This window comes from Sylvia atricapilla, chromosome 6, assembly GCF_009819655.1.
Source record: "Sylvia atricapilla isolate bSylAtr1 chromosome 6, bSylAtr1.pri, whole genome shotgun sequence".
NCBI lineage: Eukaryota > Metazoa > Chordata > Aves > Passeriformes > Sylviidae > Sylvia > Sylvia atricapilla.
In genome coordinates, this window is record NC_089145.1 from 26,634,200 (window position 1) to 26,661,839 (window position 27,640).

The window sequence follows — 27,640 nt, forward strand, 5'->3', positions numbered from 1 at the left end:
ATTGCTGACCAGCTGTGCACTCCCTTTTGCAAGACACAGTGAAACAATTTTGACTTTAAAGAGAAATATCCAAAATGGTATTGGGTAATGAGATAACGAGAAACACTGAAAATTAATCTTAGATAAATTTACTTGATTGTTGATACTTTATTTTTACATATAAAAAATCCTGCATTGGCCAAAGTGAGGATGTTCATCCTATTAGCACCTCAACTTTGACTGGTCACAGCAGCAGGTATAATGATACATATTATGCTGGTGTTGTGGAGAGATGCCGTGTTTGGGAAAGTTGTGGTTGGAGGTACCTTAACTTGTCAATAGATTGCAGAAGCTCTAATGGCTGAAAGCTTTGACATTCTCTACAATTTTTGATGGACTCTTAGTGCTCTTCTCATTGCACCCTTGGTCTCCCAATAGTGTTCTCTGAAGACTAGCAATTATGAGAATAAGCTCTGCATATTTTTTCTTTGTTTCCATGACCAGGTCGGTCAGTCACTCAAGAAGTGCAAAAATGTCAGCTTCTCAAAGATATTTCTGCCAGGGCTACCAATAAACAAGAGTCAGAGACACTATAGAACATACTGTTAATGGAAAGCAAAAGTAAATCTGACTAACTGAAGTTTTCCCCATAAAATCTTTAGACTTTGTGACCAAGGAAGTACTTGGGCAAGATTTTCTTCAGGATCATACATAAGCTGCTGGCATGGTGATTTCATAGGTGTGCCATTAGATGGCACAAAGTGTCCCCAGGTGCAAGTGGTAAATGTCTGCCTTACTTATAGGCTGTCACATCCTGGAAAGTGACAGCCCAAGAGACAGCAGGAGTAACTGCTGGTATGCATCCTGCCGCAGAAGGCTACTCCTTTTTCTAGAAGAGCCTCTGCAGGAGGGGAGGGATTGATACTCTTCACACATTGCTTTCGAGGGACTATATTTCAGTACAGGTTGAGATTGAGTTTGGAGTTAGTTTGAGTGGTGGGAACTGGCAGGAAAGCATTAAGTACTTGCAAGGATTACAATGCAGGGTTATTTTTGAAGCTTCTTTAAAAAAATCATTTAAGACTTTTCTTGTACTTGAGTTGTATGTATTTTGCTTCGGTATGTGTGATTACTTTGGTGAGTACTTTGCTGGGCTGTATTTGTAGAAGCTGTTTTGTTGCATGACATATCTACTGCTAATGACTACAGTACTTTTGCTTTATCACATGTACATGGTCCTGAAAAAACAGGCAAGTTTTAAGAAGTCAGCTTCCTTTGTTCTCCAAGTGCCTGTTATTTGAGAGGGTGGAGGAGAAATGGGAAAATTTTAGAATGTCTGAAAAAACCTACTTCCCCCTTTCTTTCCACCCACTGCTTCCTCCAGCTCTGCATACCTCTTTGCACTTCCGTGCTCCGTGTCTGAACTCATCTCAGAGATTCGGCAAGCTGTGGAAGTGTCCCTCTCTGGGGTCTTGATCCTCCCATGATTCTTTCCCACCAGCTCATTCTTCCAGTGTCTTTGTCCCTGGGGGATTGCATTAGCTTTGCATCTTGGCTGCAAAAGTGATTTTTCATAGCAACAGGAAATGGTATGATATCCCCTTTGGGCTGCCTGTATTTTCTGGACTGCTGCAGCAGCTTTGTTTCTGCCAGGTCTCCCCTGTAGCTCCCCATTACAGCCCTGCCACTCCATTCTCTACTTATGTCACTGCTCAGTTGCTGGGTCTGCATTTCTCTAAAATTTTCTGTGACTGAGAAGATGCAGGTCTTCCCTGGAACAAACACCATTAAGTGATGTTTCTACAGCTTTATCTTTGTACAGGTAACCTGTTTTCATGGAAAATAATTTAGGAGAGGCAATTCCCAAACACAGCATGCATTTTTCAAGAAGTCGGGGAGAAAGGAGGGGATAGGGAAAATAAATGTTAGGACCACAGCAACTTCTGAGCAGCAGAAGTCAAATGTGTTGCTAGAAAAGCGTAGTTTGAAGTTGATTTTATTTGTACAAAAAATACAGTTTCCATACCTATGGAGCAGAACACCCTTTCCTAAGGATGATGGGTTGCTTTATCCTCCAAATGCAAACTGTTGCACTGTGTGTGAGACTGTGCTGACAAACACAGGTTTTGCTGGGCTTTTGTACTGTTTGCAATTTGGAGTTAAGGTCAGAATATCTAGAACAGTTGTGAGTTTGTTTTTCCTCCTGGGCTTTAGTTAGGAAACTGTGCTTTCTTTCCCCACGTTCTCTGTTTTGTACCTAAACGAAGCATGATAAAAATGTGTTTTCAGAGGGTTCAAATGCATAGTCTGTGGAGCTGGCAGCTACAGGTTGCTTTGTTCATGCTCCCTGGTCTCTGGCTGTAAGCTGCAGCAGAAGGGAAGTGTCTCCATTCCCATCACCATGTGGCCCTGCCCTTTCTCTTGCTTTGGCTCAGCAGGTTGTGTGACTGCTGGGGTCAGTGCTCTGGAAGGGCTTAAGAGTCTTGTGACACCTTGATTATTTATTTTGGTGTGGGGCTTTTTTTGCCTGATCACAGCTGATCTGAGTCATTGCATGGGTGTGTGATTGCTAGAAAGTAGAAACACATGTGGGAAGTCAGAGCAGCAAAGAGAAATTGCATCTTTCAGCAGCAGCCTGGAGTTAAGGTAAAAGTCTGGGGGCTGTAAATATGTGTCCAGAGCTAGGGGAGATTTTAGTTCTGTCACTGTTTTCTGCTGGCTTTCTTGTTTTGTGAGACTCAAACAAAGGTACTTGATTGCTGCATTAAGCTTTATGGCTGCATGGTGTGGAATCTTTTATACCCTCTGGTAAAAGATGGCATTTTTATTTTCTGTGGTTTGCATTTTTCTGGGTTTATGTTTATTTTAATGTAAGTAGATACGTAAATTTGACTATAATTTTTTATATATCTAGAAATTTTTTGTATATCTCAAAGATTTTATGTTTGGAATTCCTTCTTTATCTTTAATCTTTAGTAATGACTGTAACCTAGGAGAGCATCAGTCTATAAGAACCCACAGAGAAAAGTCACTTTTTCGTAAGGTTACGTATAACACGTCTGGACTGAAGGCAGTGAGTTTCATGTAACTATTATAGGTTGTGTTGAGACCACTGTTTGTTGTTGAGGTTGCCTTACTTCTACAATTAGGATCCCCTGGAATTTAAAATGATTAAAAGCTTTTCCAGATTTCACCCATTTGAGCACAAATGTTCTATTCATGAATGCCTGTTTCACCTAGGTTGCTTGGAATTATTTTTAAGCTTCACCCAGAACAGTTCAGCTGCTGCAGGAGATAGGGTTATGGGGAAATTATGTTTTAAAACATATAAAAGCTACTTAGGGGGACGTTTTATTTGAATTCCCCAATTGATTTTAAAATTTGAAGTCTGATATGATTCCCATCTCAATTTATGCATTTCTGACCAAGTTCTAAATCATTAAAACTCTTTAACATGCTCAGTGAATGCTTGTAATAGCATAGCAGGTAAAAATTTCAAGAGGTCTGTTTTCTCTCTTGAATTCTCTAGTGTTGACCAAATCCTGCTTGCATCATCCCCTTAAGTAAAAAAACCCTCATTATTTGAGCATTGCTTTAATAAGTTGAGCTCAGTCCAAGTCACAACTGAAGCCCAGAAATGGGACCAGAGAACAAGGTCTTCTGTCTGATTTATTCTCAGTAATGTTTGCTGACTTCAGCACATGTTCAGGAAGAAACACTGGAGTGTACAAGTAAACTTGGGTTAGACACTGGAAGAACTGACAAGAAGATATCTTTGGAGCAGAGAAATCAGTCTATGACTAGCTACAATGCAGTAGGAGAAGGGACACAAGACCTGCAGAACAGTTGAAGACTGCCCTGGGGAAGATGGACATGAAGCCAGTGAGGACACATAGCAGATTTCCTGTAGGGAATGATGTGTACATAAGAGGAGAAGGATGGGAACTCAATGAACTATTTAGGCTGGTAAAACTGAAGCATTGAGGACTGAAAATTAAGGATGCTCATGGGATTGGGAAGCAGGATAAGGCCAAGATCATACTTGGCCAGTGAAGGAAAGAGTGTGTGTAACCAAAGCAAGCTCTCTCCTAAACGATCCCCCTGGTTTTCTCTGTCTTCTGCTGTTCTTAAAATATTGTGAGACTGTCAAAATGTCCCATTTCCTCTTAGATCAGATCTGCTGTATAGGGTAATTGTCAGCTTTGTCCATTAGCTCACCTGGCAGACATTTGTACATGGATATTAAAGTCCCCTAAGTAGCTTGCATTGGAAAGCATTTGCTTGTCAAAACATCTATAAAGTTATACATGTCCAGGTTAAATGCATCAGTTGCACATTTCTAGCCTAGGTACTCACAGCCTGTATCCTTAGGCACTGTTGCTTCTTCATTTGTTCTTTAGGGAGCTGTTCTGTACTCAGCTGTACATAATGTGTTTCCCTCTCCCTTGGGATCTGACTTGGGGCTCAGGTGACTGATGTGTTGAACAGCTGAACACTTGCAGCTTAACTCAAATCTCTGGGAGCTGTCCTTGTATTTTCTATGTGAAGAGTCACGTCTAAGTATGTACTACAGGAAATACCAAGTCCAGTCTTTCTCAAGGAGGATACCTCAAAAATCAGTAGCATGAAGCAAGAAGCTCTAGGGTAAAGCATTATTTCTATCTGCAAAATGCTAACAGCTATGATCAGAAATGTGCTTAAAACCTCTTCATGCTTGGGAAGCTCAAATGCTACAGTGATTGTCTTCATGCAAGTCGTAAGTGTCCTGAGGCATTGTTTTGAATCTTGTTTTGAAACAGCAAGCATGGGGTAAAAATGGAGAAGTGGAGAGACCCAAAGGCTGGGGATGAGGTGCTTTGGGCCACCTGGAAGTTACAGCCCTCAGTGAAGGCAGATTGTTACTGGTGGGGGACTAAATATTTTTGCACACATAGAAAGGAATCTGTTAAAGGTCCAGTGCCAGGAATGAGCAGTTGTCAGCTGGGTTTGAATTTTCTAACTCTTGTTTTATCTGACCTAGTTTTTAACTGACCTCATGATACTGATTCAGCTGATTATGAGAAGATGCATATACATCTAAACCCAAATGACAGTGTGTCTTCACCTTAATTTTAATAAAATTTGAAAAACTGCACTAAGGACAAAATAGTTTTTATTTCTAAACCAAGTTTCTACAGTTTTACAGAACTATTAGGCCTCATCAAACATATATGAGAAAGTTGCATCTTACAAGATTTGTCAGTATCAGACAACAAAGCAAAATATAGAGGAAAAATATAAAGCATCTTTGTCTTGCCCTTAGCTTCTCGGTACTGAAGTTGGAGAACCTCTTCTTCCTCTGTTCTATCTTATAATGTATTAAAAAATCTGTTATAATTATTGAGAGGTAGAAATAAGTAAGCCCAGAAAGAAGATTAATTTGGTTTGAAAGGTTTTTTTGGTCTGTTGTGGATTTTTTTGGTTTGTTTTTCTTGTTTTGTTTTGTTGTTTTTACTTTGTACACATAGTTTTTTCATTCTTTTCTTTTTCATTATTTTGGTTGTGGAAATTGTCTGTAGTAGCCAGTCATAGCTGCTTTCAATGACAGATTTAGATAGTATATATGAGTGCATGGTCCTTTGCACTTGAGAAACAATCCTGTCCATTTTACATTTCAGGACATTTTTTTGGGTTTATTGTTTGTTTGGTGCTTTTTTTCCTAAAGAGTAATTTTGAGGACTACAACAAATGCACTGCATTAAGTGGGAAAAACCAGACAGTGCAACCTGATGACTCTTGTGGCTCACAAGTCTGTGACATGGATCTCTACCCCACCAAGAGCAGCCAGTCTACCAGTGCTCTGCTCTACTTCCTTGTAAAAGTAATTTGAAGCAATAACACTTAAATAGAAATAAAATACTAACAATCTCTTTAGGAAAAACATTTCAAAGCTCTTTAATCACTACAGTCTTGGGTTTTTTTTAGCCTGTTGCTATTGAGATACCTGAATGCAGATCTGCAAATGCTATTTCATGTCACTGTCTTACCTGTGTATATCTGACGTCTGAAGTATCTGTTTTATAGCTCTGATTTGCAGTTTGCTAAAGTAAACATCAATTTCTGAAGTTTAGAAATTTGACATACACCTTTCTGTTTCTTCATATTTTAAATGGATTTTTAAAATATGTTCTGTTTCCAGAGAGAGAGCAGAAGGAGGACGAGTGATTGTAGAAGTTGATGACAAAGTGGCCAAAGTCAGAAACATAAAGGTATGCTTTTTGTTGTCTTCTCTTTCTCTGATGAGAATCCTGATATTCTAATAATTTTATCTGTTTGCTTGGCTATTGGATCATTTTAATAGAATTACTAAGGGAGAAGTTTAAACTGGCACAGTTCTAGAACCATTGCAGCAAAAGTGTGGAGGCTTGTTTGATTTGGGGTTAGTTCATGTGGTTTTAGGGAGGAGGAAATGAGAAGGGATGTAACAGGTAGTTGTCTTGTCTGTATATTACATTTATTTATAAAGCTTTATTATATTTGTTTATTTTTTATTTATTTCTAAAGATTTATTTTATTTATTTATAAAGCTTCTGCAATCCTATTGCATGCCATCATTCACAGCTGTTGGTAAATTGTTTGGGATACTTGCATGTCTTACTGTTACTAACATCTGGATAATTTATTTCCCTGCATCTTTCCTCCTTTCATATTTCCCCTCGGAGCGCAACTGATTTGCATGAAATAGAGCAAATTGTGTAAAGCTACACTTCAGGTCTTGGTGAAAGACCAAGAGCTATAGGAATAAACTGAGTGCAGCCATCATCTTCCTTGAGAGTTTTGGAGCCTGCATGCTATTTTTTCTGCTTCACTTATTGTGAATGTCGAGATTATAACAAAGTTACCAAATAGATCAAAATTACATGTATATGGTGTTAATTTTGTATCATGTTGTATCATTGCTCTCCTCCTTTGAGGGTTCATAAGCTTATCTGTTTTATTACCAATTACTTGGGCAAGATTATATAAGGAAAGACTTATGCATTAGGAAAGACTTATGAAATTCCTTTAATTTCAATAACTATTGATCGTTGTGCTAGGCTTCACTGTCATTGCTAGTAGCCCATAAAGGATAAATTTGGATAGTGCAGTCCCAGTGACAGAAGCATTAGCTTGCAACCATGAAAAAGCAAAGGGGAAATTGGGGAAGAGACCTGCATATTCAACTATGCAGTGGGAAATTTGTTTTCTTCTTATCACTTGGGGCCTCATTTCTGTGATGTGGTTCTCTGCAAAACAGAAGAATTTCAGAGAAATATCAAAAGGTTTATAAAGCTTTCCTGCCAAGATTAGCTCAATTATGTCTACTGTATGTGTCTTGGAGAACCTTAGGTGTAGTAAATGAACCCCTCAGTAAAAATGCTCTAGCAGGTTTGTCATGAATGTCTCCACCTCACTGTAAGCACCAAAGAATATTGACTAAAGAGGTTTAATTCTTTGCCATTTCTTTTCCACAAGACATATCCTAGATAAACTTCCCATTAACTTGGAAAATGCTTTTTTTGGGGGGTCAGCTTCAGAGTGACTTGGTATTTCTGTCTTTTGTTGTCAGGTTGACAGTAGGCTTGATAGCAGTTGGGACTCGAGAGAAAAAACTGTGGCCTTCAGCTTTGATTACTGCTACTGGTCAGTTGATCCTGAAGATCCAAAGTATGCATCTCAGGAAATGGTGAGTGATGCTTCATGTCCACATTCCCATCCCATTTTGTCCTTCATAACCCCATTTTCAGGAAGGTATTGAAATGCAAAATACATGAGATCTCTTTTTCTATTCTGTCCCCATCTTTTTTCTTATTTTGTTTCTAATACCACAGTACTTAGTGTGGTATTTGATTGAAGTAGGTGAATTAAGAATACAATACCCTTGTTTGTCAACCAGTGCAGCCTTTCCTTAGATATGTTAAATTTGGTCGTGATCACCAATGGCGATGATCTGAGGACTCCAGCTTAGAAATGAGAATGTTTTCGGTAGTTGGTATCAGGATTTGGAGGGAGAAAGCTCTGAAAGAAAGTAGGAGTGTTGAGGTTATTCTTCTGAGAGGATCAACAGTGAAGTAATTACATTTTTAATGGTATAAAATTTTACTTATACAGTATTTTTCAGAGATATTTTCCTTGATTTGGCATCAGAAATCTCTTGTAACTAATGGAGACCACTCCTGTCTTCAGATCCAAGCTTTGGTTGACTGATTAAAAAAAAAATTGAAGGATTTGGTATTAAAATATGATGTTTTTACCACTCTGTTAATAAAGAAGGAATTACTAAATCTACAAATAACTACAGTAATACACAGCAAAGCAATCCAAAATTTCATTATACAAGCATACATATTTTGGCATTAAAATCGGGTCTTACTGCTGTTTTGTCTTCAGAAATATACAAATTTAATTTCTGTCTGTTTCAGTACAACTGTTCCTGAAATTTTGACCTTTATAATTGTGTTGTTTTTCACAGAAATTATCATTTAAGACTGAGTTAGTACTGTAAAATTGGTATTTCTGGTAATGATGAGCACAGGATTGTTTTTATTTCTGGGAGTCAATATTTGAAAAACTGTCACATTTGCCAATTACCATAACTGTAGGTAGAATTCTTGACTGTGCTTTATTTCCTTCCTGGTACAGTAGTGTGGAAGATGCTTTGTGAACTTGGGAAGTGTATTTAATGTTTAAAAAAGAAAATTGTTTTCCTGAAGTACTTGGCACTGGATAAACTTCTATTTTAGGGATTAGAAAAAACAAATCTTTAAATGTTGATCTGTCTGGATTCCCCCCAGTCCCACTTACATTTTCGTGTTTGTTTTGATTTTGTGCTCATTGTGAGTTTGTCACATAATACAAGTAGAAGCTTGCTGCTTAGAAGTGTTGACAATATAGTTGGCTTTCTAGCTGGAATGGTTTAGCAGATGGAGTGCTGATAAATCCAGCCTGCCAAGTCAGTTTTAGCTCTTATCTGTGAGAAAAATTATCAGAACTGCCAAATGGAAAATACAAATATTGGCTACAAATGTAAATTTTTGTTCTTGTTGTTATTAAATACAAGTGTGACTGACAAGGAATGTAAAATGCAATATAAACAGTGCAGCTTCCTTGCTGGGGTTGATTAGCTATTTCAGATGCTGTGGAGAACTTTGTGCTATCACAAAATGCAGTTTTATCTGATAAAAACAGTGAGGGGGAAACATGAACTCCTGGGCCATAGAAAATTGAGAAATGGGCAGTAGTTTCTTTATTTGTGCCTGATGCTGACTGAAAGGACATCCAGGGCTGCTCTGTGTAACTGCTGGGTTACTGAGCCTTAGACAGATGTCTTATGTGCGATAACCAAAGTGAAAAGATGGACTGGTGTTTTGAAAGGCCTGGAGTCATAAGGGAATTTCTTGGACTTTTTGCCTGTCTTTGTGATTGTAGAACCAGTAAAATGTACTTCAAATGTCCTTGAGAAGAGGCTGCTGGAATACTGCAATCTTACCATGCTTTTGGGCATTTTTCTGCCCTCTTATTCTGCATGAACGAATTTATTGTACAAATGCCGTGTTTGGAATCATTGCCTCAGTGCTGAGCTGACAACAACGATGTTATCAGCAGCCAAAGGAGGCTCAGTACCACTGTCATCCTGTAAAAGCTTTCTTTCATGAGCTGACCTTGGAGTGCTTTTCCCTTGAAGATGTCCTGCCAACTCTTATCATATGTGACTGGTGTATTGGTTGAGGATGAAAAGTAGATAAAAGTATCTGTCTTGAGATTTGTTTTTGTAGAATGCTGTCTTTTAGTAAACTGTCTATTTTTTCTCCCGGTGGATGGATGCATAAAAATTGAGTCCTAACAGTTTCTTCGAGTATGGACTCTGTGCTAGTGTAACAATAGTGGGAGGGCTGCAAATCCTAGTGTTTAAGAAGGATTTTGAAGATACAACTCTACTTCTCTGAATACTTCTTACAGTTTCTTCCAGATCTTAACATTGTTCACTTCAGGTTCCTGTCTCTAGCATTTCAGAGATGTGTACACCAAATACATTTTATTCCCTATGGATTTTGATCAAATGCTTCACAGGCATTTATAAGAGGCTTAAGCCGCATGTGTGTAAGTACTTTCAAATGTTTGGAAGATGAGTTTGGATTTATTGTTCTGTTTATAAAGACTGTTCCTTCTCTGCCACTTGTACTTTATTTGTGTTTTCCAAAAGGGAACTATATGTTGCCCATCTTCTATGTTTTTCTCAAAACATTCCCATTAGTATTTTTATTTTTTTAAAAAAGTAGGGGAAGTATTTTTTCTCTTCGATTTGGGAAAAGCAGACCTTGCAATACAGTAAGCTGAGGAGGAACTGGACTAATGTAGTAAAATCTGTAATGTTCATGTGACAGACTAAATGGCTTTACTTTTATTTTTTTAGTAGCACTGAAACCAGAAGTACTTTTCCCATCGAAGAGCTGGACCAAAAAGTTAAAAATGTAAATTATTTTAAAGAAATGTTATTGTATACATATTTTAGGGCTAAATTTAAAAATAATTCTTGTATCATTATATATATATGTGTGTATATATATATATATATACACACACACACACACAAGCTTCCTTGACTGGCATTACAGAAATAATGTAAGCCACCTTCTGTCTCTGAAAAGAGGAGAGTTTGCTAAATTAAAAACGAAGCTGATTTCGACTACTGGAAGAAGATCCCATCACTGCTGGTGTCTGGGAAAGAGGCTTCTTACCGGAAGTAACCTGTTGGATAGTGGTTGGTTTTGGAAGATGGCTTCAGGTACCTATGGATAGTCTATGAATGTTCTCTTATTTGAAATATGTGAGGAACTAGCTATGAGCTAGAGTTCTGGTTTCTTTATTTCTCTCCTGTGGTGAAATTGGAAGTCACATAGCCTTTCTAATGATCATCTAGTAATTTATAATCTTCATTTAGAAATCCAGTATAAGTGGTCTGAATTCTTAGATTTCCTTTAGAAGTTGCATAAATTCTTCACAAAATGTAAGATTTTTGAAAAAGGTCAGCTATGCAAACATTATTTCATTTTCCAAATAAGCTGAATTTTTCAGTGTGACCTGTGGTTTTTAGGTAGGCACTTTGGAGATCTTTGGGCCTGTTGCTTTTGTCTTCTCGCTGGGAAGTTGAATACTTTGTGTTGATACTGAGCTGAGGTTTTCATCCTCTTTCACGGATGAGCAATTCTACCTTCTTGTTTTAAAGATGGGGTTTTTTTCCCTAAGTGGACTTATTGATGTATAAGAAAAGTAGAGAAATCAAGAAACACCATAAGGGAAGTCTGACTGGCTAAATCAACCAGACCTATCAGCTACCAAAGGAAGGGGGAAAGGAAACAACAGATCTGCTAAATCCTTCTAAATAGGGAGAGATGAACCAGGCACAAGGGTTACAGGCCAGAGAGAAAGAAAGAAAGATCAAAAAAATTCTGTTGGACCAGAGAAAGAACAGGTAACAAATAAATATGAATTAAGGACAGAGACAGAACCTTTGATGTGCGAAGTATGAAGTGAGAATCAAAATGAAATTCTAAAATATTATAGGCATTCAAGAGAAAAAGGTTGTGCATTGTTTTCTGATCTCAACTCTGCAATTTGTTACATGCATTTTTCGTGGCTGTAAAAGAGTGAATGGTTTTCCAAAACATCACTGTCAAGATACAGTTATAGTCTTTAGAAAACAGCCCTCCGCCCCCAGAAATAACTAATTCAAAAGAGAAAACAAGACAAACAAAACCCTCCCAACAAAACAAACAAACTAAAAACACAGCAACCAAAAAACCCAAATCCACAAAAAAGTGTAATACTTGAGGCAATGTTCATTTTCCTGCCATTTTTGAGACAAAGTGTAGGTTTCCTCTGTCACAGCTTGATGCAGAATTAGTTCAGCCTTGCAGAGGGAAAATGCTGATTGTTTGCACCTGGGCTTTACCACTTGCAAACAATGAATTAGTTCTGTTGTGTTGCCCTCTACTCTTGTACTAGGTTTCTTTTGGGAAGTGATTTTGGTTTACTACAAAATCTTCTTCAGTAAAGGGGGGGTATTTTGTGTGATTATTGCTTCCTTCCCACTCCCCTCCTCCCCAGATGTCTTCAGGAACCCATGTGTAGTTCAGGATTTTTTCCAAAAACAATGTTGAAAATCCATCACTCTTTGGCCATTATATAATTATGGAGATTATGTTTTCTTAGAGATTCATGGCATATTTTCACTTTGCATTAAAAATGCTGTGTGATAATGTTAATTTAGGGTTATAATGTTTATTCTTACAGGTAGACTCAGGCTCGCTGATTCTTTCTGCTGGTTGAATGTGATAATATGTAAGGACTGTGAGACATTTATAGTTGTCTCGTCTCAGAAACAAATGTCTAAATTTAAACTTACTCAAATTTCTCTCTGGCATGGAACAGTGTGTTTCAATCTTTTGAGCTTCCCTTCTAAAATAGCTCTTAGTGAATGTTTCCCCAAATCTGTTTTAGCCTCACTAAACAGAGGAGAGTGTTTAAAAATGTTGCAAAACTTACATAACTGCCTATTTAAATCCTACTGATGAAAAAATGTGTTTCAGCAAGCACAGTTAAGCAAAATCATCAGGGTATTTTGCAGAAGAGAAGAAACACAGGAACACATGCAAGCATTTAAATATTCTTGTAGCTGGTTGCTACAGATTCAGTCCTCAGCTTCCCTCCAGCCAAGGCTCCCATCCGGGAATTGTGCACGCTCGGTACCCGCGCTGGGCAGACTGGCCCACAGGATGTGCCAGCAGGTATTTACACACAGAGCTGATGGGGAGCAAAGTGTTCCTTTTGACAGCAGCAATATGTTCCATGACTAATAGGCTTTAAATGGTTGATATAATGAAATCCAGAAAAGTGTTTAAGTTCACAACCAGCCCTGATTTCAGTGGGATCTGAAACTCTGACTGGGTTTTCTTGAAATGCTTTCTGTAGCTTAGTTTGTTTTGTTTTTTTTTACCTTAGCGGAACAGTCTAATGGAGATGAGACAGTTTATAGGGGAAATAGTAATTTAGACGAGAATTTTTTCCTCAGGCTTCCTAAAGAATTAAGTATAGTATCTTCATATTGGACAAAGAATTTTTACACTTCTGGGCTTCACCTGATAAGTGTGCTATTTTGGTTTGACACAGTGTATTGGGTTTATGCTGGTGTGAATATTCCTTCAGTGCCTCTCTGAATATTACCATTTTCTGTAATACTGTGGCTCTCAATGGCCCTTCTAAGATAGATCCATAAAAGCCCTTTACCAAAAAGTCTGTGGCCAAACAAAAAGATGTCAAACTGTCCTTGAGGTAAATCTAAGAAACATAAGAATGCACAGAGGTTAAATAGCTAAGTGGTTACATACTCTTACATATTTTTCGCTGAAGGGATGCGTTGTTCTTTTTGAAGAGAAGTACCTGCCTATCAAAGAAAAAAAAATAAATTGTTTTCATGATTTTGGTATGGATTTTCTTGTATGTGGAGGTTGCACTGTGATGTGTCACATGTGAAGAGAATTCAATAAATCAGGATGGTTTTTACAGTAAGAAAGTAGCAAGAGCATAACAACAAATCTTATTGCAAATCTGGTAACTGCTTGTAATTTCTTCACCTTCTGGCCATGCACCATCCTATTCTTCAGCACCAGTTTACTAATATAAGTGAAAGAATAACAATGATCCTTTTTTCCACTGTGCATTTGAATCACTGAGAGTTTTACAAGGTTTTTCAAAAGCAAGGCATGTTTAATTAAAGGTTGTTTATTTCTGAACTTTACATAGCAAGTTGCACAAGCTCTCTTTGCCTGTCTGTCCATTTCACATGTGTAGCCACGAAGAGCTCCTTTCACTTCAAACATGTTACCTAATTATTTCTGTCACTGTTTATAAATATATTCATTGGAAAAATTATTCTTTACTCTGAAGGCAGAAATAGGGATGGCTCATGTGATAGAATACATATGAAGCCTGTAAAGAGCTTTTTTCATTTCTTATTTGTTTAAAAAGTATCCTAAGTGCTTTCCATCATGTCTGGCTTGCAGTATAGTTGGGTTTTATACTATTTCCAGCTGAGAAAAGTAGTTGGGGAAAGGGGCAGACTTTTTTTTAGTTGCTTGTTGGAGCATAACTGAAAAGCGAATAAAGAAACAGATGTTTAGGATGTAAGGTTTCCAATATGGTACTACGTTTTTTGCTTTTTTTTCCCCAAGGGATTTGTTTATTTGTTTTACATGTTAACTGCAAAAGCTTAGAAAAGTTACACGAGAGTATTGTTTGGAAGGAAAATATTACAACATACTTTCCCACTCTTCATCAAAGTAAGTCACTGTATTCCTTCCTTTTTTTTTTAAAGTGCAGACAAAGTCATGTGCTGAAGAACTTCACCTGAGACATTATTCTTCTCTAAGCTGAATTTGTGACACTTCCATGCCTCTGTGTATTTTCTGCCAGATTCAAGTTTTAAATTGTTTTGTAAATTATCAGGACAAAATCAAAATCTGTTATCTGTCATACGAGCCTAATTATAAAAAATATAATACAATGAACTTCTAATTTAAATTTCTTGAAAAATTCATCAGGTTTTTTTTTTCTCTCTCTGTCCTCTCCCCCTCCTTGTCTTATAAAAGAAGGGAGAAAGAGAAGGCAGCAGCAGCTGTGGGTGTAAATGGCATTTTCGCACGAAATATTTGAAAAGCAGTAAGCATTCCATCCACAAGATTTTTTTCTCCAATCCAGAGTGAGACAGAAGTGAAAAGGAGAGTGTGCTATAAGAAAAAGGCTTTTTGTGCAATAATTGGATCAGTATATAGTGGATTATGATGGAGGCAGGGAAGCCACCATGAGTGCATGTTATAGATCTTCTGCCAGCAGCACAGCTGTTTGTTCAGTTTGTGATCAAATAAGGTCATTCTTTCTGACTATACCAAGACTTCTTTGCTGAAAATTTCTCTGGGAACTCTTGTGAATAATTGCAAACTTCAAAGCAGACTTTGTTGGAAGACAAAAAGAATCAAGTTGATTTTCAATTTATTGAGGCATTGAATTAATTGATAGAAATAGTTGTATACATTCATAGGCAACTGTGGCCCAATGCAGATACATTTCAAATATGAAGCCTAAACAGGAGTACACAAGAAAGGATTAACCTGAGGGAACGCAGCAAACTGTTTGACAAACAATGAAATGAGACATTTTCTGACTGTTCAGTCTGCTAATGCTCATGCTCACTGATTATTTCCCTGCTAGGCACTGACCATTGCTTACTAGATACACAAAGCACATTCTTTAAATAGACACTCAGTATAACTCACTAAATGATATTGAAAGGATCTGTAAGTGCCTTCAGCAACTTAAAAGGAAAAAAAGATCAAGTTCTTTGGGTTTTCAGGTGTTGTGCATGTTTGCAGTGAACCTGCACATTCACAATCTGAGTTGCTTCTACAAACCTTTTGACTCCTGCATGTCATGTAAGTAAAACCAAGAACTTGTATAATGATCTGCAAAATATGCTTATTTGAATGGATCATTGCTTTTTTCTTTTTAAATTAACTGTGATTAAGATGTGAGATACAAATGTTTTTAAGAACAAAAATCTTTTATATAAACTGTATCTGGATCTTAATTGCAGATGGACATTCACAGTTTAAATTCCTCCATGTAATCACACAACAGTTTTTCCTCCATGTTCTTAAAACAGTGGCATCTTTTTTTTCACTTCTTTTAATCTAATCTAATCTAGGGACTATTCCATACACTTTCTGTTTTGCAAATGGATTTTCTTTTTCATCTGTAAGGATTTCCACAGCATGGCTACTCACAGAAGGGAAAGTCATATTCATGGCACTTCCAAGGTTGCAGATTGATCCAAGATTAGTCTTTAACTTGGAGTGGTTTTTCTCCAATCTTATCAATGCTATGTGAATACCTTTGGTTAGACCCATCTTGTGGGAGCTGAAATTACTGAAAAATTAGTATTACTGTATTTCAGCTAAGTCTTCAAGATCATATAGGTCTGTGAGTTCTATAGTGACTGGATAGAAGGATGTAGCCTTTTGCTGGGAGACTGGGACAGGTTTGGAGATTTTTATTCTCTGGGTATGAGGTTTTATTTTCTTTAAGCAGGCAGCTTCCTTATGAAAGATTTTGTTGGTCAGAACTGTGAGATATGTCATTGAATAGTGAGATATGTCTATTGCAACAGCTGTGATCGAGTTCCACACAGCCAGTTTGTTTATCTCTGAAAATGACCCATGTTTCTGACATGCTGGAGGCATGAGATTGGACTTGGACACATAAATAGCTGAAGTCTGATAAACCTAGAGTATGCATGTGTCCAGTTTCACTGTTTATTAAAGTGTTTGGTATGATCAGCAGTTGTTCCCTTTATATTATTGCAAAAACCAACCCTTCCCTTCTTTGTAAATTTGTGCTCACTTTATTTATCTTCAATAGTAGCTGACTTCTATATTTCTCTGTTAACTAAGATGATATGCCTCAGGGAGATATGTGTGTGTGGCCTTGAACACAAACTGAATGAATCATCATTTTGGCCATATCTCAGCACCTGCATGTTGACTCCCTGTTCAGTTTTGTTTTTAATCAACAAAAATGGCTGCCCTTGAGACCTTGTATGTGAAAACCAAAATTAACATCTCCGTTCAGCGAGGGCTTTTCTGACAAGGTAGTTTCTGATGGCAGTTCCTTTATGTTGCGTAAGACAGAGTGAAGGTGAATAAAATTAAGGTTTCAATCTAGAAACACTTACAAGCAGCCTCAGCACATCAAAATTGAAGTTCTGAGTGTCAGTTTGGATTTCTTTACCTTCAGATGTACACACCAGTATGGATAAGTTCTCACTCTTTGTAACTTCAGTGATACAGTGTTAGGACATTCTCATCTGAATAAGGAGATGATGGTTCTGTATTTTAGATTCGCGAATGTATTTTGAGGGATGTCTTATCAAACTATATCACTGTCATGTGAAATAGTTTATTAATAAGATTTGGAGTGGACCATTTGAATCAGTCCTTGCTGGATAGGTCTTATCCCTGAGATGCTGAATGGCAACAATTACTTTCCTCAATTAATTGGATTCTTTTTATGTGCCTGTAAGGATTGGTTGCTTTCAAATTACACCTAATAATGTTAAAATAGATCTCAGCTTCTGTTCTCTGTTATTGCAAGTGTTTTCCATTTTCAGCCATCTCTTTCCTGCACACACATATGTACTTAGGAGTGTGTACATGGACCATATCATCAATAGTTTGTGCTTTTATGATATTGTTGGCGGGTATTCTTATGAAGAATCAAGTATCTCTAAAGAGTATGCACCTCATCCCACTACATGTGACAGACCTAAAAATAAAACACCAGGTCTGAAAAATTAGCCTAACAAATTGTGCGGATCCAGACCAGAATTCATTAAAGTGGTCCATTTTTTTATATTTATGGATTTTTATTTTATTAGGATCTCATAGATAAAGGTGGGTAAGAGAAACCTTCTCTAGTTTGCATTGAACTGGAGAGAGAAATGGTAGGGAATTGTTTATTCAATGTAAAGTAGGCATACTTTCAGGGAAGTTTATATTTGTCAGTTACAAATGTGATTTTTCAAGTTTGAGCTGTCTACATCTCTGGATTTTGTTCCATTTAGAATATGACTAAATGGGAGAACCCAAATTACTGGTGCAAGATTACGCTTTTTGTTTCGGTAGCTCAAATTTATAGAGCTATCATAAATAAATGTTCTGCAAGTTTTATCTAGATCTTGATTTTACTAAAGATCTCTCACCATATGTTTAAACTGGGCTTCAGTAATGCATCATCCATGAAAACAACAATTTCTTTGGAGAGGAACAGAACAAAGGCAGACATGCCTTATCTTGCATTGGATTTTGCTGAGTGTGTCTTTTTATGATAGCAGAAGGTGAATTTGAGTAACTGCTAGTAGATTTAGGAATAAATAAACTTTTTTTTTTGCTGGAGCATCACTGTTGAAAGCTTCATGGGTATTACATGTTGTAATCCTCACTGTGAAAAAAAGAGATTTCCTGATGGATTTTAAAAGTCAAAAACTTCTGTGCAATGCTTCACAGTCTTTTGAAGCAAGTCCTTTTGGGACAGTCTATGACCAGGGCAGTAAAGACCAGAATCATCATGTTGCCACACGACCTGAGTCCTTGAAAGAATGATCCAAAAGCTCGCTTACATAATGTCTCTGAAAGTGATGGTGTCTCCCTGTCCTTTTGGGGCAGGAGAGGTGCCCTCTGAGTTCCACCTGCAGAATAGGAAAGTGCTCCTTTAGCTGTTGGCATTGTAGTGCACATGCTGGGGCTTGCTTCACTTGGGCTTTGGAGCTGTCCCTGCCTGTCACACACCATCTCCAGGACCCCCCTGTACAGGGCCAATGCTGTTGGTGGTGCTGGATGATTAAGGTTACCCTACATCATGCATGCCATGCATGGAGTTGTCACACTGCTTTAGTAAGTGCTCTCAGGCTATTTTTTTCCCCAGTCTGTCTTGTTTTGGTGCTGTTGGTTGCATCCTGTTTCTTAATGACTGAAGGTAATGCCCAGCGTAGGTCATGAATGACTAATATATTTCTTATTGAGGCATGTTGTAACCTGTTTCCTAAGAGAACACAAGTTCTGCTTGGAAATGTATGACTCTCTGGATTTACTAACCTTTTCATGACCTAAGCAAGGTCTGAAACCTATTTGCTTTTGTCTTTTTTATGATTTTTTTTTTTTTTTTTTTGGGAAAGAAGAGCTTATAGCTGTTTTGAAGTAGGAGAAAAGATCATGTTAAAGGTCTAGAGAGAGTTGATAGGAATTTATCATTGAAGCACTGATGGCTTTTTGTACTCCTGCACATTCAAATTCCAATCAAGTGAAACGGTTTGGTGGAGCTAGTTATCATTTTAAAGCAAAAAATCGTCTCATTTCTTTAATGATTGGGAAATGTTCTAGTCCACAACTTGAGGCTGTTACTTGTTCTTTTCATTGTTTGGTTCTGGGTTTTTTGTCAGCTAACACTGCTATGTCTCTTAGTTATTTTTAATATGTCTTATAGCTCTAAACCAAGAAATTGAAACTGAGTTTTCAATTAATATTCAGAAAATTAGCAACTGTATTGATTTTTATGAGTAGAGAATGAGATAATTTAGCCCCTGGGGTCAGGTAGCTTTTATATTTTCAACTCAAACTCAAATTCAGCAGAAACTCAAAAGAACTGTCAGTGTCTTGAAGATACATTTGGTCTGAAAACATAAAGATTTTGGAGGATTGCAGAAACTTGCTTTCAGCTATTCATGTCCTCCTTTACATAATTTCTGTGCTTTTGACTCTGCACTGTATGCCACAATGCTTTTATTGTCTCACTTCCTACTGCATGTAATTTGCATAAATTTGTTGCTTATTACAATATATGGAATGTAATCTTTTTCTATTCCATTTATTATGAATACTAGAGGCTTTCTGCAACTGAATTTTATTGGCATGTTGAGTTGAAAGAGGAAGCAAAAGAGATTAGAAGTTCATCTTGATTGGAAGGTCATATTTTGCCCCTCATTTTATCAGCTAAGTGTTGATTTTGGTTTTTTCCTTATAGCAAACTGAAGCTGTATCTGTACAGACCCTATTTGATGCCAGGGAATATTCCATGAATGCTGCAGCTTGGTCATCCATAGTGTTAAACTGTGAGAGTGGTTCCTGGTGCTGTTTGGCCTGGGACAGCTGATACCTCTTGTAATGATTTGTAGGCACAGCCCAGGAACTGGTGGGGACCAGAACAGAACCATGCCTGACTGGCAGCTTTCATGTGGCCACCCTGACTTGGAGGCTGAGAGTGCTTGATGGTCTGAACATGGGCATGTTTAAATTGCTGCTGATGGGAGCTGGATGAAGAGTTGTAGGTTGTGAGTTAGGGGTGGAGAGTTAATTGTGGGGGTTGAAGTTTGCTGCATGCAGTTTGGCATCTTTTTTACATAGCTATGCTTCATAGTGAGTATCAAGAAGTCATGAACTTTTTTTTTTTTTTTTTTGAATGTAAGAACACCCAATGACTGCTGAAGTAATTACACTGAAAAGACAGGAGTCTGCACTGAATTCCCAGGGGGGTAGATGGCCACGTTAAACAGCACAGATGTTTGGAAATCACTTCATCATGGGGTCATTATATTCAGTAGTCTTTTGAAACAGAAACAATATTCTCTAGTAACTGGATTTCTAGCTGAATCAATGATGTGACTGTTCACTACCTAAAAGAAAAAACAGTGCAAGTAGAAATATAGATTAAGAGGCTGGCATATTTGAGCATCCTGATGTTTTATGTGAATCTGTCTTTTTCTGAATCGGTTATTGTAGTTAGACACTTTTATTGAAAAAGAGTTGAGACGTATTTAAAATTTATTGATTTAGCTTATGCTTGATACAATAATCTTACACTGGGATAGAACCAACAGTGAAGCTGCAACCATAAGTGACAAAATTTGTACCTCATGATAGATTATTTTACCAATAAGCTGAGAAGAATATGTAGAAGGATGGCTAGTTACCTAAATCCTGCAAATACATTAATGTCCTGCATTTCAATCCTTTGTAAATATGTTTTCTGAACATCTAGCTATCTGCCTCTGCTCATTGCTTTTTCATTTCTTGCCCATTTTATTGTGCTGCATAGCCTAAAATCTTAATTTGCAAAGGAATAAAATTTAATGCATCTTCAGGAGCTTTCAATACTGATGAAACTTCTTCTTTCTGCCTCATTTTTCTGTATCACAACCTTTCATGTATTTTATTAGTTAGGAGGAAAAAAATCTGGTTTTCTTAGACAATCAAATATGTTCCTCTGAATATTTTAATAGCTGCTTTTTTTTTTTTTTTTTTTTTTTTTCCCCTCCCAGAAAACATCTTGTCTTAGAGGGAAACTCCAGTATTTTCTTCATGGGCAGTGCCTTGCCATAGTATTATGATTTTTTTTTTTTTTTTTTTGACAGCTTGCCAAAGGGTCTTTGTTCATCTTGGTAATACCAATGATTCGGTTGTTACTAGGCTTGTAATGACCCACAAGTATGTGACCTTAATTGGGACATGGAGATTCTCTGGTTCTGATGCCTGAGGTTTTTTTACTGATTTTTTTAGAAGATCTGCACGTTTTAATTTTTGAAAATATATGGTGTTATCTTTTGCTCTGTGGGAGTATTGGGATAGTTGATTTCTTCTCTATTTTACAAACACTTTTTAGAAGTTTAACAGGTGATGTGAACCATCTTGCTTTTTGCTTTATGATAGTTAAACACAGCATAGTGTGAACGATTGAACCATCTTCAACAGTATACCTTGCCCAGTTTTGAGGTTGGTTTGGTATGAAGTGAGTGGGGAAGAGAAGAACAGTATAAAGCAGTATTTCTTTCCAGCCTGGGTAATTTCTGCCCCTAGGAGAGCTGAAATAAAAAAACTGATACTCTCCACCTTTTTTATTTATTATGTAACATTTCTAGTTAGGTGAGCCGTGGCTGTTCATGGCAGCTTTGGCTGTTATTATGCAGTTCTTGTAAATTGGAAGTGAACAGAGCCCCAGTGACCTTGCAAAAGAGCAGAAATAACAATTTACTGAACTACTAGCCCTGTCAAACTTCCTTCTTAATATATTGTTGAGAATAGGATGCCAAACCCCCTCTCTATAAACTCATTGGTCACCTTAAATTACCTCCCATTGTTTGGATTCTCCTGGAAACTGCTAAAAACCATAAAAATTTAGAAAAGACTTTTTTTCCAGAAGCTTTTGTAGAGCTCCAAATAATTTTTTATTTCTTTTTTAAAGTTGTGGGACATACCCTAGAAAACATTCTCCCTTTTTTTTTTTTTTTTTCACTAAAAAAAGAGCAAACATAAATATTTAATATTGCAAGAATTTTGGAGAGCTGAATCACAGTCAAGAAATCTGCTTTTGGGGATTTGACTGGTGATTCTTGATCTTCTCAGTGTACATTGAAGTTGTACCTGAATTCATAAAAGTGTGTAGATTTTTTTCTTCATGTCCTTTTTGTGGACATCAGCTGCACTGTTAGTTCTGACCAGTCAGGTTTTAAGAGACAGGCATAAAATGAGCCCCAGTGCTGTAAAGGAGTTTACTTAGTGGAAATGTCACCATTCGCTGCTTATTGCAAAATGGGTGGAGTAGATGACTTCAATGGTCCAAGCTATTCTACAGAATCGTTAGGGTTGGAAAAGACTTCAATAATCATTAAGTCCAACTGTTAATGTAGCACCACCTTGTTCATCACTAGGTCATTTCCCCGGCTGCCACATCCACAAATCTTATGAACCCTTCCAGGGATGGTGACTCCATGAGATCCCTGGGCAACGTTTTCAGTGAAAAAAAAAATTACTGATATCCAATCCAAACCTTTCCTGGCACACCTTGATTCCGTTTCCTCTCATCCTGCCACTTGTTTATCTGAGAGAGGAGGCTCACCCACTCCTCACCACAACCTCCTTTCTTGTAGCTGTTCAGACTAGTAAGATTTCCCCCAGGCCTTTTCTCCAGGCTAAACAATGTCAGCTTCCTCAGCCACTGATGGTAAGACGCATACTCCAGACCCTTCACCAGCCCCACTGCCCTTCTCTGGACCCACTCCAGCACCTCAATGTCTGTACTGTAGCAAGGTGCCCAAAAATGGACACAGGGTTCAAGGTGTGCGCTCACCAGTGCCAAGTACAGGGGGACAAACACTGCCCTGGTCCTGCTGGCCACACTATTGCTGACACAGGCCAGGATGCCACTGCCCTTCTTGGCCACCTGGACACACACTGGATCCTGTTCAGCTGCTGTCAGCCAGCACCCTCAGGTCCTTTTCTGCTGCGCAGCTTTACAGCCACTCCTCCCAGGCTTGTAACCCTGCGTGGACTGGTTGTGTAGGACCTGGCACCTGACCTTGCTGAACCTCATATGGTTGGCCTGGCCCCTTGCTCCAGCCTGTCCAGATCCCTCTGCAGAGCTTTCCTGCCCTCCAGCAGATCAACACTCCCACTCAGCTTAGCGCCGTGTGTGAACTGTCTGAGGGTGCCCTCAGTCCCCTCGTCCAGGTCATTGAAGATATTCAGCAGGACTGGCCCCAGTCCTGGACCCTGGGAAACACTGCTGGTGACCAGCTGGATGTAACTCCATTGATTCCCACTCTCTGGGCCTGGCCCTCCCACCAGTTTTCTACCCTAGGTATGGTACACCCATAAGTCCTGCAAATATTCTAAAAACTGTCCCTGACAAAAGACATGTACTTTTATGTCTTTTTTTAAGTAAGCAAGCAACAGAAATAAAAATCTCTCTGATGATTAAAGCAGGTATAGTCTTACGTCTGTTGCCTGAAACTAGGAGGATTTTCTTTTCTTCTGTGAAACAACAGAAGCAACTGCTGTGTATCATATAATAAGCATCCTTTAAACCTTCTCATGTCTCCAGTTGTGGAGGTGTAACGTCTTTTAAACAAGAAACTGTTGCAGTAAAGGGCCAATTCTTCTGGTTTGTGCAGTAACAGCATAAATATAGGTTTTTTTTATAGATGACAAGCATTGCTTTATTAACAAATACTGTTACGACTTGTTTGTTGGTACCAATTACTGTCATCATTGCTATCGTAAAAAACTGAAATCTGAGGTACAGGTAAGACCAAGCCCTAGTGAGTTCCATGAACACTTGAAAAGTCCCCCCCAGATTAAATAATGCCAAATACAGAAAATTTACTTCTAGAAGCATGATGTCAAGTATATTGGGTTTAAGTACTATTGAAATGCTGTTAATGCTGGTAGTTTTACAAGTAAAATACGCCTTGTAGAATTTCTGCTGGCATTTTAAAAAAATTATTGATATAAATAACTATTTTCAATGTCTTGTAATTTCTTTTTTTTAACTTTTACTTTCCTTTGGTCTCTTGTATGAAGGTGAAGAGACGAGCTAATTGCTAGGAAAGTATATTTTATAAGCTTAAGAATTGTTTTCCAGTGGTGTAATTTTAAGAGCTGGTGATCTAATAGCAAAAATATGAAATTCAGCTGGATGACATATGAAAAGAGAATATCCATTTCCAGCTGAAGGGGAAAAAAAAGCAGAAATCTGTCTTGATAGTGTCACTGTGCTGGTGTCTGAGTATTGCAAACCATTGTTTTTCCTTGCTGAATTACTGAAAATTTTAAATCATCACTCTTTCCTTCTACCTCCTGGTAATAAAGTCAAGGAACAATCTTTTTTCCATCTCCATCCTCAGTCTTCTCACAAAATTAAGGGGCAGTTATTTTCAGAGACACAGATGAGAAATGGTATTTATCTCTGCTGTCTTGTACAAAAAAAAATAGTGATTTTATGTTGTTTTTCTTTACTTTCCATTCACATGGAATCACAGACATCTGCTAATGACCTGGGATCTTAGCCAAGAGCTAGTGGCAGTGGGAGAAAATGCAGGATATTTATAACTTCATTATAATCCATTATTTATTCCTTGCTCTCTTCATTGCAAGAGAGATATCATTCAGTGTAAAAAAAACCCCACTTAACTCTCACAGTATTTATATTGCTCGTTTTAAGAGGGTATCAGTAAAACTGCTCTGCCTTTTTTTATTCTTTCTTTGTTTTCAGTAGTCATTCAGGCATGGATATCGACGATATCACAACATTTAAAGTGACAAACTTACATTATTTTTCTGGCATGAAGTAATATCTGGGACAGGGGAATGAGATGTCTGAAACACCTGGCCATGGAGTAAAACAGTGTGACTGTAGAGAATATTGTATTGTTTCTTCCAGTTGTCACACTAGCCTCTGCTAGACCTTTTGTAAAGCTGAAAATTTTAGCTTCACCCTTGGTTCCATTATTGTGTGGTCTGGCCCAGAATTCACTCAGGAGAATTTTTTCTTCATGGGGTATTGCTGGCACTGTTCTATGTTGCAATGTTACTGTTCTGCTGTTGGAGATTCACAGCACAGAGAGAAAATCTGCACCTCTGACATCCAACCCAGCACTCAAACCTGTAGTCCCAGGTTCCTGGGACAGAGGAATGAAACCACTTTTAATTTCTCATCTGCTCATTAAGTGGTTTGTAGACAGTGTTGCAAGTTGTGTGTAGCTAGCCATTTGCTTTAATCTTCTTCCTTTCCCTAAGGATGCTTACTAGTTTTTATCTAGTTTTAAAGACCCCCAAACCACAAAATGCTATTTGTGAATCTTAAAGTATTCATTAATAAAGCCAAAATGGTCAGGTTTTTTTCAGTGTAGAAAGCTTAATTATGACAAATATGGCTGGACTGAGTTAAATCAATATTGATGTAGTGTCAAATGCTGTAGAGTTTGGATTATATAGCTATTACATTAAAATTGCTCTTCTATAAATCCCTGTTGGAAAGACAAAGAGATGATAGGTATGTGCTTTTGTACAGGTAGAGGAAAATACACAAGCTGATGTTTACAGCAGAACACCAGCGATTTTATAAAAAAGAAAAGAAAAAAGTAGAGTGGAGTTGTACCTCTGATGATGAAGCAGTTTAGAACTTTTAAAAGTTCAGGTTCTATCAGAACATTTATAAATTAGACTGATGTTCTAAGCACAGGGTTGTTTGTTTTTTTTTTTTTTTCCTATTTCAAAATGTGGGGGTTTTTAATGAGTGAATAATGTGTATTTTCATGATTGTAAAATTCAGCAATAAAATTGGCAGGAATGTAAAGCTACCACTCAGCCTAATCAGAATCCTATATTCTCCCTACTGTTCCCCCCACAAGATCAATAGATTTGTCACATATTATCTGTGACTTTCTCCAGTATTTTTATTTTATGGCTTCTTCTAAATACCTTAATCAAGCTCGAATTTTCACGCAGTTAAGTTTAGTGTGTGTATGTACATTACCACAGAGAGCAGACAGTTTTTCCACTTGAAAAAAATGACACCTGATAAGATGAACAAAGAAATCATTGTTGCCTCTCACAGGGAAAATTAAAGCACAAAGGGATTTAAGGACACACAGGAAGTCTGTTGGCAGAGCCAAAAACAGAGCTGTCTCTTAAGTTCTGGTGCAAATGCCTCTGCCAGGGGCCAAGCTTCTCGAGCTGGAGAGAAGCCGTCCCTTTCACAGCCCTGCTTCCGGTTGGACTGGGAAAAAGAAACTGAAAAGGCAGGATAGAGAGAAGGAAAAGAAATAATCCTGGTTGTGAAGCCGTGGCCTCTTGTTAAGAGAGAAAAAGCGTTCCCAAACTAACCAACCGATGCCTTCCCCCCTTCCGCTTTATCCCATTCAGACCAAGGAGTAATGTTGCTGAAGTAATCCAAATGTCACAGTGGAGGGTTCTGTGCAACTGATCAGCATAATGGGCTTCCCTTGGCTTGTGCTTTCTCTGGCCATGTACAAAAAGCCCTTCGGCTGACATTTGTTTAATATCTGTTAAGACAAAATATGTGCTTTTTCTAAAAGCCTTGCATTATTGGAACAACCTCCTAGATTTGTTTTTACATATTCCTTCTTTGCATTCTCTTTCTGCCTTTTTATTTAAATTAATCTTGAGGGATTTGTAAAGACTGTGGGATGAAGGCTTTCATTATTTTGGCAGGAATTGCTTAGTTCTGTATAATTCTATTTAATTACATTTCTTCCACCTTAAATCTAAGTCTTGGATGCTACATTCAGAATGTGGCAGCAATTTAAATACAGTTTAGTTGTAACCCAAACAGCAACAGCTTGAGGCAGGCAAGAGTCTGGAAGGAAAACACACCAAATATGAGACACAGCATATCTGTAGTTCACAGTGGGGACTGTGGCAAACAGATACTGCAGGACTGGGCCTTTTCATAAAGTTACTCAAACTGCCCTGACCTATTGGCTGAGTGTGATTTTGTTTGTAAAGTAAATAATAGCACCTCTTTAGTACTTAATTCATTTTGTCTGCTGCAGTTCTTGATACTTTGAAGCTTTCTATCTACTGATAAGGAAGTTTTTCTTTATCTTGTTTGCATGGCAAATCTTTAATGGAAATCAGGCTGTTGAGTTTTTTCAACATTTATAAACTCACTTGTTGGTGCTGTGGTCAAAAGTAGCTTTTGGCTGTGTGTCTTTCTTCACTGGAGTCTTTTCCACTTTTGTTAAACTTGGGTATTTTAAAGGCTATTTTAAAATTGTCCTGTGTAAGAAGGTAATTGTCCTTTGAGTTTGGTCCTGGTTATTAGCTGTGGGAGTTTATCTTAGAATACTAGCTTTAGCCTAATGTTTTTCAGTAAAACTGGATTGCTGTTGGTAAGTTGTCAGTATTGATGCTTGTGGACCATGCCTGTAATAAGTAGGAATTTTATTATTCAAAAATCCTTTTTTAAATCCTTTTTTATTCCTTTTTTTTTTCTTTTTTTTTCTTTTACCAAATAAACTCTATTGAAATTTCTGAGGTTTCTAAGGTTGATTTAGTGTCCTAATGTTACTATTAAACATTGACCATATCAGACATTGGCAAATGAGAAAATAGGTGCTGTCCAAATAAGACTTCATAAACTATTTTATTAACTTGTTACTCCTAGAAGCTGTAACTTCCCTCCTTCTGCTTTCCCCTCCCTTTTCCTCTTTTTCAGTCTAAGTTGGTCATTGCTTTTCCAT

General features: G+C 37.7%; 1 protein-coding gene across 1 annotated transcript in view; it reads left to right on the plus strand.

The window, feature by feature from the left end:
• STARD9 (StAR related lipid transfer domain containing 9) overlaps positions 1-27,640 on the plus strand; it is a 95,465-nt gene that overhangs the window by 6,516 nt on the left and 61,309 nt on the right. The window contains exons 2-3 of the mRNA XM_066321264.1: positions 6,158-6,227; positions 7,568-7,684. Coding sequence (XP_066177361.1) covers positions 6,158-6,227; positions 7,568-7,684 — 187 coding nt within the window. The remainder of the gene's footprint in view (positions 1-6,157; positions 6,228-7,567; positions 7,685-27,640) is intronic.